The 17,455-nt window shown below is 44.4% G+C and overlaps 1 protein-coding gene across 2 annotated transcripts; it reads right to left on the bottom strand.

Moving 5' to 3' along the window:
- Positions 1 to 11,384: 11,384 nt before the first annotated feature.
- On the bottom strand, positions 11,385 to 17,127 carry isl1a (ISL LIM homeobox 1a). 2 transcript variants are annotated; one of them, XM_074670597.1, is made up of 6 exons: positions 16,959 to 17,127; positions 16,297 to 16,486; positions 14,984 to 15,243; positions 13,909 to 14,192; positions 13,275 to 13,442; positions 11,385 to 12,129 (listed from the first exon to the last, which is right to left on the bottom strand). In XM_074670597.1, the coding sequence occupies exons 1-6, from the start codon at positions 16,984 to 16,986 to the stop codon at positions 12,013 to 12,015; spliced, it is 1,047 nt and encodes a 348-aa protein (XP_074526698.1). In that variant the 5' UTR covers positions 16,987 to 17,127; the 3' UTR covers positions 11,385 to 12,012. The 2 variants fall into 2 exon arrangements, with proteins under 2 accessions (XP_074526698.1, XP_074526697.1); XM_074670596.1 differs by having other exon boundaries at positions 11,386 to 12,129; positions 13,909 to 14,195.
- Positions 17,128 to 17,455: the final 328 nt, after the last annotated feature.

The raw sequence follows: 17,455 nt of genomic DNA, 5'->3' as shown, positions 1-17,455 counted from the left end.
TAGATTTATTTTATTTTATTTTATTTAGTCTATTTTATTTTATTTTATTTTATTCTATTTTTTTTATTTTATTTTATCTTATTTCTTTTTATTTCTTTTTATTTCTTTTTATTTTATTTTATTTTATTTTATTTCTTTTTATTTCATTTGATTTCATTTTATAGAAACAGCAGTAAAATTATCATGAATAGAGAAATGAGTAACAGAGACACAAAGTGCTTTTGAAACCAGACTGTAAACATATTAATTTCTGCTGAAAAAATGGACATTTTTTACTCTAGCAGATACTCAGGGAACTGCAGTTTATTTTAGTTTTTTGTTTGTTTATTTGTTTTTGTCACAAGTTTATTATTTTGTTTTCTGTTCTTACATGATTATCTTGTCTCATCTCATCTCATTTTATCTTATCTTATCTTTCTAAGGGAATGTGTTTTGTAAAAAACCACAGCGATCATGAACTCTGTATCTCCTGTTTAAACAAATAGAGTGTGTTTCATAGTAAACCAGTGATTGGAGATTGTTTCATATGAATAAGGATGGGTACCGAGTTAAGTACTTTAAGGTATCGACTGAATATGTCTGTGGTACTGAGTACTGATTCACGTGAAATCAAAAGGCACAGTGTTTCGGTGCCTGAACACATCTTTGTGACTGTGAGGGAGTAGAAGAGTGGGAGATTTTCCATACTGGACATGGACACAGCACCACAAGGAAATTTAATGAGAAATAAAAATGTTACATTGAAAAACTTGGAGACTTTATTATTGAACAAATATTTTTACCACAAAACTCACAAATGTACCAAAAATTGGTACCGTTGAGTACCAACATGGATTGCCAGTGTTAGTACTGTGAGTCATGTTTGTTTGTGTATTTCTTGCGCGGATGGAGAAGCGCTGTTTTGTTTAGTTCAACCAAAGCTGAGATTCTTAAGTCCTTGAAAACAGAGTCCTGGTGTCTTCACACAGCAGTAGCATCAGTTTACATCCAAGCAGTGAGTGAAGGTGAATGTTTCTGAAAGTGTACGGTGTGAGCTCTGGTCTCAGGTCAATATGACATCCACAATAAAAACCAGGACTTTGTCCTACGTTTCTGTTCTTCAATCTGTGGGGTGTTCAGACAGCGCCTGAGGAGCAGGACATCTCTGAGGAAGTCTAGGTCAGCTGTTTGGGGGCAGATGTCCCTGGCTGTGTGTTGTCTTGGTTTCTGATGTTATCTGTGTGCTGGCAGCAGGCTCTTTGTACGACTACAGACTGATCAGATGAAGAGCTGCTGGGCCCTGCTGCTGAATATGACTGAAGAGCTCTGTTAGCAGCAACGTGAGCATGTACTGCTCCAAACTACAGTTCACTATGGATACCAAAAACCCATGTGGTGGTACATTCAGGACACAGGAATCTCTGATAGTGCTGGACACTCAGACAGCAGTGGAGAAGGAAACAGAAACACTTTTACACATGTAGACTAAAAAAATTTTGAAGTATCTTATTAGTGTTAATATATTTTTTAAATTACTGCTTCAAAACTCAAAGAAACACACTTGAGAAAAATAAAAGGAGCCATGTAGAATGTAAGTTAACTCAAACAGTATGAACTCTGATTATCTCTAGCCTTGGTTCAGTCCACACCACCACATTAACCGTGTGGACAACTGACCTGACTCACCATCAGACCATCGTGGACTCTTTCCACAGGGAGGCAGAGACTCAGGGCGTCATTCATAAAAAAGGCCTGCTGCTCCAGAGTCTTTCAGGAGAAGTGGATTCATGGACTGTAGAGACCTTCATAAGGAGTGGACCGAGTCTGGGGTCAGAGCATCCAGAGCCAGCATGAACAGATGTATCTAAAGCCTGTTTCCACCAAGCGGTTCAGTTCGTCTCAGCACGGCACGCATTGTACAGCGTTTCCACTGACTACTCCCACATCAGATCCCCAAATAACTCAGATGAGTCGTCACACTTTTTGGGACCCTTCTGTTGCTGTGCCAGACTAAACTGACCTGACCCCGGAAGATGGAGCTACAACACTGAGTCCATTGATTGGTGGAAAGAATGGTCACTTGCTGTGTGACAGTGGCTGCTGTATTTCTCCTGGTGTGAGGGTCATTGTTGGCTGTGGAAACACAAACAGGACCAGGCTTAACCGAGCCAACCCGTTCCAAACCGTAGTGATCTAAACCAGACTGCTTGGTGGAAATGGGGCTTAAGAGTTTAATTGCATCTTTGGACCACTCCAGAACCAGAGACCACATCAGAGGAGTCTATCCTGGGCTAAGGAGGAAAAGAACTGAACTCTAGCTCAGAGGTCCACAGTCCCTTCTTCAGACACAGATGCTTGATTTGATTCTCCAGTGGGACTTGGCGGTAGCCCACATCGCCAAAACTACCACCAATGGTTTGTTGGCCATGGTATCACTGTGCTTGATTGGCCAGCTCATCGGAATCCCCAAAAAGACCAGTGGGACATTTATCAAGGGGAAGAAAGACCTCAGAACACGGACCAGCTGGAACTGCTGTCAAATCAACCTGAGCTTCAACAAGACCTGTGCTGATTGGTCGCCTCCATGACACCCTGCACTGATGTAGGAGGTTCCTTGAGATGAACAGACTTTTCCATGTTGGACGTTGTATGTTACGCTGATGTTCCATATTTTTTAATTGATCTTTCTGATAACCTGAGACCCTGGAGTTCTGGTTTCCATGAGCTCTCTGCCATAGTCCACTAAGCCTGAATGAGTACAGACTGAGGTGTTTCACATGAAGTAATTAAAGAAAATTCAGAGGTGGACTTTTGGAGGTGACCCGGATTTCGACCCTCAAAGCCTGATGTTTATTTTTAATCTAACACATAGAGATCGGTTCACATTGGTGCTGAACTCACTCCAGTCCATAAACCTGTTGGAAAACCAATGACTCTGAAACCTGCCCTCTTTTTGTGAACATGAACAATCCACTGATTTCAGACACCCAGGGTCCTTACAGGGTCTGACTGTACCCTGTCTCAGCCCCACCACTGACCTGGTGGCTTTTAGGAGTCAGGCGCCAGATTTCTGGGAGGGTTGGTCCCCTTGCTAATTTCCCATCCCAATTCAATGTGGTCTCATCCAGAGGCCGGTGATTGTTTGGTTCAGCCGGCCCAGGTACAGTGCTGCTTTTGTTCAGGTCCTCAGTGGCTCTGAATACAGTCCCAGAGCCAGACAGACCTGCAGGCTACGTTATCAGGACTCTTTGTCCTGGTTCTTTGCTTCCCCTGCCCAGATCCCCAAACACAACAGAGGAGAGGCACCGTGTGGGCAGAGAGTCTGTCTCTGAGGCTCCCTCAGGGTCAGGGTGACCCAAGCAGATTTACACAAGTACCAGGTAGCAGTTTAAGGTCCCTGCTCTTCATTCTGACTGCACTGTTTGAGCTGCTTTAAAATATGACTGCCCAGGATTCACCAGAGTCCTTTTGTTACCCTGCAGGTTTAAATTATTACAACACAAAACGATCCAGACAAAGGATCAGGGGGAGGCAGGAACATGTCTTTAACCAGGAACAATGACATCGAGCCGGAGTAGAAGAATAAAAGATGGCTGAGCATTTTTTAGCGCGTTACTCCTACAAGTTTTCACAGATTTTCACAGACCAAACAGTAAAATGTTCAGCATGTTCAGGCTGGTTTTGTGTATGTTTCACATGTTCTTACTTTTTTAAAACACTCAGTATTTTCTACATTTTTCGTCCCATTAAGATAAATGGAGATGATCCATCACCATAGAAACCACACAGCTGACATAGTGGTTTCCACAGTTATAACTGGACGGGTATGGTAAGGGTTTGGTGCTCATCATTTCAATTTGTATATTTATTTATTCATTTTAAACTGTTGTGTTTTTTTTTTTTTTACTGAAATGGTAAATGTGTAACTCCTGGGTTGACAGAGTTAAATTAAGAAGAACTTGTCTTAATATTTAAATTTCCTCTGTAAGGGTCCAGACCCAACTATCATTAAGCTCTGTTTAAAGAAACACACATGTAGAATTTTCCTTCTTATATGTCCTTGTTAACTAACATGGTCAGTCTTTAATGGAGCCTAGAATAAAATGATGTGGTTCTGTTGTGCATGCACATGCATCAGTGTTTGATCTAACAAAAAAAACATTCACAAACAGAGCCGTCCTGTTGTCGTCTGCAGTAAATATTCAAAAGGCAAGTTTCCTTCACCTGTTATCATCAAACTCACCTCCACACACTGCTCCTCCACTCGACTGTGCACTTCAGGTGTTATACTTCCCCTCCTCCAGCTTTGCTCATCTTGTCATAAAAATCATTGTTTCCAGCCTTTGGACCAATCCCAAGGTCTTTTAGAGTCTCCAAGGAGCTCAGTGTGCAGCGTGTGTAGCATGTGTAGCATGTGTAGTGTGTGTAGTGTGTGTAGTGTGTGTAGCGTGTGTAGCTACTCTTAGTTTGTTTAAAGTCTTTATAATAAATGGATGTAGTCTCTGTGACATCACCCATCTGTTCCTGAAACTGAACTTTGAGAGAAATCATATTGGAAATGGGGCGGGCTTTGGGCTTCTACACTAACAGCCATAGGGCGCCTGCCTGTCAATCAGCTGAGCTCTGCCTCTGATAGGGTAAATTTAAACATGTTAGAGAAATCATCTGTTCAGACCCAATCATTGCTGTTTCCTCCCAGGCTGCAAACATGTTGGTGTCTGCAGCAACTTTTTTTTGGCTTGGTGTGTGTGTGCGTGTGTGTGTGTGTGTGTGTGTGTGTGTGTGTGTGTGTGTGTGTGTGTGTGTGTGTGTGTGTGTGTGTGTGTGTGTGTGTGTGTGTGGTTCCTCGTACTTTCAGAGCTAGCCTCAAGTGGACACTCCATGAACTGCAGGTTTTAGCACTTCTACATTGTCTCATATTTTCAACCTGAGGTGTTTGACGCTGGGACCTTGACCCCTCTGTCAGCCTGTCTGATCCTGCTGCAGAGTGAACCATGGACTCTCTGCTGAGTTGATGGTCAGGCGTGTTGTGACCTTGTCCTTGTCGTTAGGCATTTTAACTCACTGTTGTCAGTGTGCTCACAGAGTGTGGTCCTCAGCTCAGACACAGGACGGTGTCAGTAAATCCATATGTTCATCATCAGCCCATCCAGCTTTATTTATTACAGGCAAATCACAACATCTATAAACTACAAACTACCATAAAAACACAATGTAGTATTATTATTATTATTATTATTATTATTATTATTATTATTATTATTATTATTATTATTGCCATCTTCATTAATATTAATCTTAATTTATCTTGAAGCACTGTTCAGCTGACTAAGTGCTTTTAGAGCACTCAGGTCATGAAAGTACCCAAAAGCTTGCTTAAGATCCCCCCCCCCAAAAAAAAAAAAAAATAATAAATAAATAAATAAATAAATAAAATAATAGTAATAATAATAATTGAAAATCAAAATGAATATTTTAAAACAATGTGTAAAATAATTATTCAGGAATATTTTTTAGAGATATATTTAGAAAAAAATAAAAAAATAAAGCTGAGGTAAAACCCAAAGGCTCTGGGCTGACTCTTTGTTTTAAAGGACCACCAGCTTCATCAGCTTCTCTGTTGAAACCTGAACTTTTGGCCCAGTGTATTAAAGAAACTCAGTTGAATTATTCCTCAGGTTAAAGCTCCTGAGTTCTTCTCCTTTATAAAATACGTCATTATTCAGAGAACTTTAAATCAACCTAAAAATGTTTCATTCATGTTATTATTCATGAGTGTGAAAATACACACGTGTGTGCTTTGTGCTTCATTGTGTTCATCTGTAACACAGTATTTCACACATCTTTAAAGTGGAGTGAAAACAGAAACTACATCTCTACAGACACAGACAGTTTCCTGTCCAACACTCCTCTGAGTGAAACCTCCACGCTGAGTGTCTGTAGCTGTGCTGTGTGAGTTTAAAGCAGACAAACCATCCTTCACTGATCAGACTTCAGCTCCATCAGCCTCCAGCGGGCTGCTCAGGTGGCGTCATCGCTGACCTCTGATGAAAACCTGGGTTAGTACCTCTGACTGCACCGTCCAATCAGAGTGATGTCTGCTCTGTTCGCTCTGTGTTCAACAACATGATGAGAAACTAGTTTTATTATCACCACTGCAGGCCAAACCACACATACCAGTCAAACCAGAACCAGCTCTGAGGTCTCCCTCTGCGTCAGGTCTTAGAACGGCGTCTTACACACTTTCTTTCAACACCTAGCTCTGGAAAACCACAAGAGAGGAGGACTGGTCTGGGGTCGTTGAGGGGCACCATGACCTGGATTTCAGAGCCTCTCACTGGTTTTTGCTGTTGCTATGAAGGATGTGACCGAGCCCTCCCCCGTGGTGACTGATGGGTCTGTCTAAAGCTCTGCCTGTCAGTCACTTTGGCTTTTTACCGATGACGATTCACACAGAGCTGAAACAGCAGACTGCAGTCATAGCTCAGACCTGGAGACCTGGTCCAGTGTAGACTGTCTCCTCTGTAGAACCTCTGATGGTGAAGCCTGTATCCAAAGTCCCGCCCCTCCTTTGTGCTGATTGGTTGGTGATCAAGTAGTGACACTGATGAGTGAAGCTAAACTTTTTAGACTGATAATTTAGCAAGACTAGCGTAAAAGGACACACCCACTAATCCCTGACCTGTGATGTCACTGGAGGCCTCAGAAAGCTGGAAGATGCACGTCACGGTTAGACCAGGTCAAAGAGTTCAGGGACTGAGACGGTGGTGTCTTTGCTGGGTATCAGCCCAGTAAAGACATCCCAGAGGGAGCAGGTCTGCTGTCCTCAGTCTGTGTTCACATGGAGCAGGATGTCCAGATCCTGACCCGTTACCACAGAACCAAAGAGCTCAGTCTGAACAAACAGAGGCAGATGGATGGAGATTCCTAGAGTCGAGCCCAGAGTGCTGGTGTCTCAATTTTGGAGTTTCTGGAGTTTCAGTGTGGGCTGTGGGTGCCTGGAGGTGTTTTTACTCAGACTCTTTCTGTGGGAGCACAGGTGCACTGTAGGATGTTGACCTGCTGGGAGCAGCGGGCAGAAGGTGCAGAAGAGAGAGTCCTGATGCCCAAACTACAGAGCTCTGCTGGGTGGTGCCACTCCCCCTCAGCTGCAGCTCTACAGACGGAGCAAAGAGACCTTTCCCTGCATTGCTATCTGCTCAAAGCTGGTCTCACAGGAACACGTGGAGGAGGATCACTCAGACCGGACTCATGGGTTCATGCTCCCAGAAATTCACCCAGACGCTGTTAGAGGAAACGTGACTCTGGTTCATCAGCTGGAGGTTTCCCATCGCCCAGCACAGACCACACCAAGACACACAGCTCAAAGAGTCCATCAGGGCTGGCTCACACCAGGTCTGCAGTCCAGCTGGAGCCAGGGGTGTAGCTACATTAGGCAAACACAGGCAGTTGCCTGGGGCCCCAAGATTCCCAGGGGCCCCCAAAGCATCTCTTAAAAACTGATTTATGAAGTTCTCTTCAATTGAAAGCCTTTCTTTTTTCTAAATCAATAAATTAAAAAAAAAAAAAATTAATAAATCTTTAAATTAATAGATTTCACATGCTTCTAAATACATCAAAAGGCTTAATCTTTAATGATGGTTTTGGGTACTCCCCCTCCCTTCTTATTCAATGGGCTATTCCATGTTACAACACATCTGAAAATTTGATTCAGGAAGAAAGTTGTAAAAAACACTTTTTTTCCCCCATTTTTTTTTCTTATTCTCAACCAAGTGGGAAATAAAAACAATGTTGCTCTGAGATCTGAGATAAACATATCAGACTTTTAGGATTTTAAGGACTTTATCTAGCCCAGGAAACAGGATCATTTTCTCAAAATCATTTTTTTTTTTGAGTTGGTGATAAACATTATTGTACAAAATCTCTTTTTTGGAAACATAACTCACTGGACAGGGGGTCAAATAAAAATACATTAACTTTAAAATAATAGTACCAAAAAGTATGGTCACTGTAAATATCACCTCTTTCAGTAGATATTTTCCAGTTTTATGTTGTGCTTGATATTTACATATTTTTTCTTTACTGAATTATTTTTTTCAATATTTACCTATTGTAATGTTTTTCACTTCATACTTTCTTGATTGTTACTGTTACTCTGTAAATTCCTCACTGTGGGACAAATAATCTGTCAGTTGACCATAAAGATTTCAAATCCAGGACAAAGTGGACTAAATTATGGATTCACTTTTTTCTAAATCAAACTAAAGTACAGAACTTGAGGAAATGCATTTAGTTGCGTTAAGTTACCATGTACAAGATTAGCACTGTCTCATGCCTTGATTCTGGGAAAGAGACAGTGGACCCAGGGAAGGCCAGTCTAGCTCTGAGGAAGATGAGTTACAAGGACATGGAGGGCCCCATCGACTGGGTTTGCCTTGGGCCCCCAAACCACTAAATACGCCCCTGGCTGGAGCTTAGACCTTGAGCTGGGCTCAGACCTGGAGCTGGGCTCAGACCTGTTGTCCCTCTGTGCAGCTCTCTGATGGAGTGAGCTGTGACAGAGGAGGCCCTGGTTAACGCACTGCTTCCTCCTGTTTGACTTTGAGGAGCATCCTGTTCTGTGTGCCGGCTGGTCTCACTCCCTGATGGTCTGATTGTCCTCCTTTAGTCTGACAGAGCAGCTCATCACTGACACTCGCTGCAGTTCAAGTCATCTCCAGCTGATACTCAAACAGAGAGTCTGTGTTGGTGAGTCTGAAGAAACAAATACTTATAAAGATACTTCTGCATGCTGTGGCTTCATTTAGCAGCTCTCTCCCTTCTCTCCTTTTTCTGCTGCAGGGACCAGACCAGAGGCCTGGTTGTTTTAAGTTTTCAGCTCCACTAAAAGCTTTGTGCTCGCGTCAAGACCGCCAGAGACTCAGTGACCCCCACAGAGAGATGCAGAGTAATCCTGGACACACTGTTTAACATCATTCACACTCTCACACCACACACACACACACACAGTCCAGAAATTCATCTTTAAGCTCTGTCTCTGAACTGGATCCAGGGTGACGGCTTTCTGAATTGTCACCGGATGGATGGATGGATGGATGGATGGATGGATGGATGGATGGATGGATGGATGGATGGATTAACAGAAGATCATTTAAGCAGCATAAAGGAACAGAGTCAGAGACGCAGGGACAGACTCCCCGTCTCTTGTGTGTTTGGGGACCATCCAGGATCTGAACTGACCGTCCTCAGATATTTAGCTTTTCGTGACGAGCATACTGCAGTACGGACACTCACACACACACACACACACACACACACACACACACACACACACACACACACACACACACACACACACACACACACACACACACACACACACACACACACGCCGAAATCCATCCTGCTGGATTCAGACGTTGTTTAGGATCCTGGTTATGGCGCTGAAACATTCTACTGCCTGTCCCCTCAGAGCAAACTGCAGACTCTAAACTCTTTCTCTGCCTCTGCGTCCGACTCCTGAGCAGCTGACAGGAGCCTCACAACCACAGACTACCTCCTGCTCAGTTCACACATATCACACTCATTTTTATGCACGGTTTGAATTCTGTTTGCACTTTCTACTGCCTTCAAATGCCTTACCTTTGGACTTTATGTAGATGTGAATTATTATTCCCATTTTTCTGTCCTTTGTCTATTTATAATATCTTACTGTTGGTGTTCACTGTGGACAGCAAATCAAATATTTCTTGTACAGGGAAACACGTTTCTTTACTTTGCACAAGACAATAAACTCTTTGAATCTCAAAGTTCAGCTTCTGTAAATTTAGACACTTTAACTGAGAGCTTAAAATCTATTTGTTAGCTGATTTAATAAATCCTATTTAAGGTTTTATTCTGCCTGATGAATGTTTTGAATATAAATCGGCCTGTTAGTGCAGTGTATCCTCTAATTACTGACTGGTTCTTTTTTCTTTGAATAACATGAGAGGTGGTTTTAATATGATGCGGTTAAAAAGAGTCAGTCTGAGGAGCCCGGATCAGTCAGGAGAGACTGGGAGAAAGCGCTGCAGCTCCATGGCTGTGACATGGACAAACTGACTTTAATGATGCTGATTTTCTTCATGTAAATGTATCAGGTTAGATGAAAACAATAACTTTAGGGTTGTTTAACCTCTTAAGACCCAAGCTTATGTCTGATGTGTATTTTTAAATTCACTTTGCTGTTAGAGATAAGTGAGACAGAATAAGAATAATAACTAAACTTGGTCTTTGTACAGGAAGTCTAATTATTTGTGTTGTGAGTTCTCTATTATTTGTTAGTTATTTGTGTTATTGAATGTTATTGAGGTTGTTTTTTTTTTTCACTAAAATTGGTGTAATGTTGTGAATTCACCAAAAAATAATTTGGACAGTGTCCCTAAATGTGGCCAATAGGTCAAAGTTTTAAAAATTGCAGTATCATGGGTCTGAGAGGCAGAAATGTAATGTCCACAAATGCAGACGCAGCGTCCTATGAGTTTATGTTGGACTTGAAATCATTGCTTCAACTGACCTGATACATTTACATCAAATAAATTTGATTAAAGTCAATTTGTCCGTTTTTTTTTGTATTATTATTTTTAATTTTTAGTAATTTACTTTTTTAGAATAAGGATGCTTCAAATGATGCAGAGGAGCAGCTGCGTCTCTGCGGCGGACTGCGCCAAACTGAGTCTGAATTTTACTGGTAAAGAAAATATGTAACATGAACAACACAGGACATAAAATGTAGCTAAATAAATATCATTTTCCCTGTTTTTTTAAAACCAAGTTCCGCCTAAACATAAAAATGAAAAATAAATAAACTTCTACCTTAATTAAATCTGTTGTGCCAGCTGGTTCCATGTAAACTTGTTAGGTTAGTGACAGCAATCATTTCAAGTCCCTCTTAGCTGACCCTGGAGTTACTGTTTTCCGGTTGGCATAATACATTTGATTTAAGTCAGTGTTTGATTATTTGAGAGGAGTTTGAGGGGCACGTGCCAGGACTACCTGAAGACACCTGTGTTTGATTTTATCTCTGCTGCTCAGCTGGAGGAGGTCTGCCGTCCTCCCTCCGCTGCTTTAATAAAAGCTCTTTTATGAAAAACAAACGTGTTTCCTGTCAGAGTCGAAGCTGGAGGCGGAGGTTTGTGTGTGCGGCTGAAGCAGGTAAACTGAGACAGCGCGAGCCCAACATGACACCCAGTTAAGCATCCATCAGGCCGGTTAATGGATGTGATGTTCCGCCTCACGTGTGAAACCCGCGGAGTGCAGAAAAACCCGCGAAATATCATTAAAACATCCTCCAATCAGGCGGCGTGTTACAATGAGGACGCGGATAGCAGAGCTCCAGTCACTGATTCTGACTTTTTACTTCAGTTAAGAAAGTTACACAAAAGGTGGCAAATCTGTTGACAATAAATAATAAATAATAATCGTTGCACGGGAACAAACGAAACATTTCCTTCCAGAGCTAACCTTTTTAACTTATTAATATTAATAATAATATCAATAATAATAATAATAATTATACACATCTTTGGGAAAGAAAAAAAACTGTCGGACTGACACTAACTCACACAAATGTCCCACGAATCTTGTGGCAAAATAGAGGTATACCTTGTTGCAAATGCTTTAGTACTCGGGTCATAAAGAAGAGGAGGATGGTGGTTAGAGATGAAGAGCAGTGCTGAGTCCTCAGGGCGGATCATGGAGAGGAGCGGGTCCGTTAAAAAAATCACCAGTCTGTGTGGAGTACGCGCGCTCAGCAGGTTCAGGTTCAGGTGTGTCCCCGGTAAAGACAGAGTCCGCTTCGCGTCTCCGTTTGGCAACAGGAACCGGGCGCGTGAACGTGCAGCACCGGCCGTGATGACGCGTCACGGCGGGATGGTGTCCGTGGTAAAATCCCATGATTGTCTTCACAGTGTCAAAATACAACCAGGGGGGTTGTTTGGTGCGGTCCGGGTGGGGGCGGAGGGGCGGGCGGGCGTGTGGGGGCGGTGTGTCCGCTCAGGCCTCGATGGGGCTGGACACCATGCTGTTCGGCGTGTCCGGGAGCTGGGACGACATGGACGCTACCTCACTGCCCGTCGAGTTCGAGCCTGGACCCCCCTCCGAGAAACTGACCTGCGGGGCAGAAGAGACACAGTGAGACACGTCCGTGGACAGAGCACGCAGCCCATCCTGAGGCCGCGACCGTTCCACAGACCACCTTATGTTTCTATACCGGAGACTCCTGCAGCGCGCCGAAGTCCATCCACTGTCAGAGTGCCCTGAAGCGGAGCTGCTGTGCTCCCTGAGGAGACACACTCTGAGACAGCAGAGACAGCAGCTCAGCTGTAGCTCTGATAAACTGTGTGTTCTGAGGCCTTTATCCACCTCCTCCGGCCGTGGGCTGAGCACAGAGCGCGGCGCAGGAGGCCAGCTCTTCTTTTCTATAATCCATCCTCTGCGCGCTGCTCTCTGAGGCCCGGCTGAAAAATGTCTTTATTCTGTTTTTAATCCATCTCCGTGTTCTAAGTAAATTATACCTTACACTGACAATAACTCTGCGTCCAAAGAGCAGATTGCTTCTCGTCAGATCGTATTATAATAACACTAATCCACTCAGACGCGGCGCAGGGACACATTTCGCTGCTCTGAGCCCAGCTTCAGCCAGGAGCTGTTTGAGGAGTCTGAGCTTCTCACTCAGGAATCAAAATGTCTCTGACACTAACAACATGAGCCAGCCTTCAATCCATGTTTTACATATGATATAAGAAAACCAGAGACCGTTTATAAATGAAAACGCATCATGTGCGTGAGGCTGAGGGCGCCTCACGAAGGCGCTTCAGCTCCGGCCTCTTTAAAACCAACACTGCGCACTTTGTGACGCAAACGCTCAGCTCAAGAACGGGCCTCCACAGAATTTATCAGATATAAATTCTGCTGTTAAACTGAGAACTAACCACATGAAACCATCCGAGTCATCCGGCAGCTGTGAGGATGCGCGGAAACATCCGGACCCTGAACATGAGGGATTAAAGCTCTCCATGAGCGGGGGAGCACTGAGATTAATGCCATCAATATACTCATTATACATTAGACTTACTTTTATTTTCTAAATGAAAAAAGTTCACTCAGACCGCCCACGGTCTGAAGCACAGTGACCATGGGGACCTAAAGTGCTCGGTCACCCTGTCGCACATGTTCAGCAGAGACGGATGTTTCCGCTGATGCTCAGAGAGGAGCACAGGCACATTTGGAGCACGGAGAGAGGAGAAATGACGCACCAGTTGTTGGAAGGCGGGCTGGTCGATGTCACTCTGCAGGGCGAAGTCGCTCAGGACTTTCCACGGAGGCTGGTAGCTCTGAACCTCCACCGGGTTCGCCTGCAGGCCGCCGTCATGACGCTCCGGACTCGCTGCCACCATCGGGGTCCCCGTCATGCCCTGGATGTTCTGAGAGAGTGGGAAGAGGGTCAGAACCGGACTTACAAACATCCTTGGTACAGACGATGAAGTGTGTGTGTGTGTGTGTGTGTGTGTGTGTGTGTGTGTGTGTGTGTGTGTGTGGGGGGGGGGGGTCCTGAAATGAACCCCCTGCTGTCAATCATTAGAACAATCAATAAACATGTCAACAAATTAATCAACACACACACACACACACACACATGAGTCTGAGTGTGATGATCTTGTACACACTCACACACACACACACACACACACACACACACACACACACACACACACACACACACACACACACACACACACACACACACACAGGGAAAGAGAGAGAGGTGTTGGATATTATGCAGGTCTGAGGTGGACCACCAGGAGAGTCCGGTCTGATCTTCGAGGGTTTAAATATGGACCCTGTTTACTCCCCCCCCCCCTCCTCCCTCCTGCTGCCTCCCCCTCTCACCGTCTTGTCGTTGGGCTGCTGCTGCTGCAGCTGCTTCATCAGGATGGACCTCTTCTTGTCCTTGCAGCGTTTGTTCTGGAACCAGACCCGGATGACCCGCGGGCTGAGGCCGGTCATCTCCACTAGCTGCTCCTTCATCAGCGCGTCGGGCCGCGGGTTGGCGTTGTAGCAGGTCCGCAGAGTGTGCAGCTGCTTCTCGTTCAGCACCGTCCGGACCCGCGTGGTCTTCTCCGGCTGTTTGTGCACGTGAGGCCTGAGCGCGGGCTGCCGGGCCGAGATTGGTTCTGCTGTTTGGAAAGGACGGGGACACGGAGGGGGAGAGGAGTGAGTGGTTGTGGCCCCGGTCACAGAGAAGGAGAGGGGGCCGCGCTTTGAGCTGGAGGCCCTGAAAACTCAGCGCGTCCCGGACAGCCCGCACCACACTCATCAGGCTGTTCCAGAAGGTTCTCAGTGACACAGTGTGGGTTCAAGAGAACCACATTAAATGTCACATGGTTTGTGATGATGTCCCACACACAAATATTTAACACACACACTAAAAAACAGAAACCCAGGGCTAACGGTCCCTGGAAGGAGACCTGCACTGATGAACCATTTTATAGCATTTAAAGGGCAGACCCGCAGAGCTCTGCAGTCCTCCCTCAGAGGACCAAACGCATCCCGGACCCCCTCCCCCTCAGTGATAAGTCTGTGTATTTGTGACTACAGTGCCCGCTCTATCTAATCTACAGAGCCCGGACTGACGCGGTGCTATGCACAAAAGAAAGTGGTTCAGCAGAAACCCCTGAACTGGTCTACATGAAAACACAAGAGCAGGAGAGTCCCACCTGTTCACTCGGCCCCCTAAGAATTAAAGTCTGCATCCAACAATACACCACTTTCAGTCTGAGCCTGCAGGACAGGAGGAGCGGACACACATCACAGAGTCTAAGACTCAGCTCGTTTCTAACACTGCATCCGAATTCAGCACCGGGGAAAAAAAGCTGCGGGTCCGCAGAAAAGAGGGCAGGACGCTGCAGCAGGTTTACAGCAGGTCTGGACTCATATTCGCTCCCCCGCCTTCCCGGGACTTTACCTGCCATTTGCAGCGGTCTTGCTGGATGCAGCGGACTTAGCGGGTCCCCAGGGCCCAGGCTGGCCCGCTCCACCACGTCATGGTCGGCCCGGCAGAAGAGCCCGTCCTCCCGCAGAGCAAACTCGTCCCCCGGGATGAGTTGGCGGCTGCAGGCCACGCAGCGGAAACACTCGATGTGGTAGACCTTGGATCGGGCCCGCATCACGAAGTCGTTCTTACTGAAGCCGATGTTACACTTAGCGCACTTGATCCCGTATAACCTGCGGGACACAGACGCGCACGCGCTCCGGTTAGACTGACAAAACAATAACAACAACAAAAACGCTAATAACAATAAAAAAAAATAACACTAATAATATTAATAATAATGATATGAATAAATAAAACAATTATTATTATTATTATTATTATTATTATTATTATTATTATTATTATTATTATTATTATTATCAAAATAACAGCAGTTGCTGCAATAAAAATAAATAACAACAATAAACATAAACTGTATTCCATAAAGAACAACACTTGTGTTGTGTTATTATTGTAGTTATAATAGATAACTGTAAATTGGAGAGGATGTACATACAGGCGGTATCAATTTAATGATCAGAGTCTAATGAAAGTAGTTTTATTTATTAACAGGCTTATGCAAAATATGATTAAATAATTTTACGGTACAGCAGATGTTTGATTATCATTATCAGACTTTTGGAAATATTTCTATATTAAAATATTTCTGATCCAGGACTCACTGCGGGCCTTGTAACTGAGTGAAGTTAAACTCTTGGAATAAAATCTGTTATTAAAAATAATATTAGTTATTAATGCAGAAGCTGTGACGTGACATGAAGTCCAGTCTGGACGTTTGTCATGTTCCGCAGGTCCATCTGTCACAGCAGGACAGTCTGATCATAATCAATGATTCATTAATAAATGATGTGGCCCTGATGCTCAGTGTGTCAGCTTCAGGAGCTACATCTGCAACAAAAGACAGAAATATTAAATACTCTGCTCTCTGTTATTATCATGATGCTCGGGCTTTTTTTTTTTTTTTTTTGCTTATTTCTTTTATTATTTTCTTTCTTTTTCGAGAGGGAGAATTTGATCCTGACATTTTATATTTCCACCGAACACAAATATCTGCTCGCAGCTGAAATTTGTCCCGATAACCTGGACCTGGATCTTTGAATAAATGTATTTAAAAAATCACAACAGCCTGTTGGAACGTTAAAAAAATATGTGTCGTGTATATTTCTAAAATAAGAAAAATATTCCAGATAGCGCAGTTCCCGGGCCGGCTCGGCCCGTCCTACCTGATGTAGTCCCGTTTACAGTACGTCTTTCCGTCTCGGACGAAGCACGTGCACGACTCGTCCAGGTACTGGCTGCACTCGGCACATTTGAGGCACGCGGCGTGCCACTCCAGGTCCGGAGAGACCCGCAGGATGTACTGGTCGTGGATCTGATTCCCGCAGCCCACGCACAGAGACACGAGCCGCTTCTCTGTAACACACACGAACACACACACAAACACACATTAACACATACAGAGACGTACACACACTTACACGCTTTTAACAAATGGTCTCTAATGATCGGCCCCCAAATTATTAACATTTTTATTTAATTTGCTTTAGTTATAATAATAATAATAATAATAATAATAATAATAATAATAATAATAATAATAATAATAATAATAATAATAATAATAATAATAATAATAATAATTGGTGCTGTTGATATTAATAATGATTTCAATTATTTTGTCCTTGTAGCGTGTTAAAGCTGGTGTCTCTGTCCTCCACCCGGGCTCAGACACAGGGAGAAACAAAGTGTGTGAGGGTGCTCCTCAGTGTGTCACAGGCCGACTCAGCCTGGCTCCAGCCTGTAGCATCAAACATGTCATCTCCCCCAAAGTTGAGCGGAATTCAGTCCGATCTTCGCGGCCCACACCCCGGAGAAGTTTTCTTACTTTTCGGCGGGTCCCCCATGTCTCCCATGTCCACAAAGTAAGGCGCGATGAGGTCCACTGTCTCAGCGGGCTGCGGGTCCTGGAAGCCGGGGTGAGTCCTCCGCTGCCGGGCTGGGCTGCCGGGCCAGGGGCTGCGTGTCCGGCTCGGAGAGAGAGTGTGTATGTGTGTGTTTGATGCCGGTGTGTGTGCAGCTCTGATCCTGCATGACAAGCGGCGGGCTGACGTAGGACAGCAGCACGTCATCTGCATGAGCAGCTGATTGGTTGTGCCGAGCACACACACGCGCACACACAGACACACACACTGGCACACTTCTTGCAGTAGATCATTTGTTTTCCAGTTTTCTCTCTGCTTGTAGTTTTATATATATATGTGTGTGTGTGTGTGTGTGTGTGTGTGTGTGTGTGTGTGTGTGTGTGTGTGTGTGTGTGTGTGTGTGTGTGTGTGTGTGTGTGTGTTTTGGGGGTGGGGGTGGGGGGTGGGGGGGTAATATTGT

This window comes from Halichoeres trimaculatus, unplaced genomic scaffold (assembly GCF_033239565.1).
Source record: "Halichoeres trimaculatus isolate MK-OKI-2021-1 unplaced genomic scaffold, fHalTri1.1 fHalTri1_scaffold_5, whole genome shotgun sequence".
In the NCBI taxonomy this organism is placed as follows: Eukaryota; Metazoa; Chordata; class Actinopteri; order Labriformes; family Labridae; genus Halichoeres; species Halichoeres trimaculatus.
The sequence above is the reverse complement of the archived record's forward strand: the minus strand, read 5'-3'. Positions and strand labels throughout refer to the sequence as shown.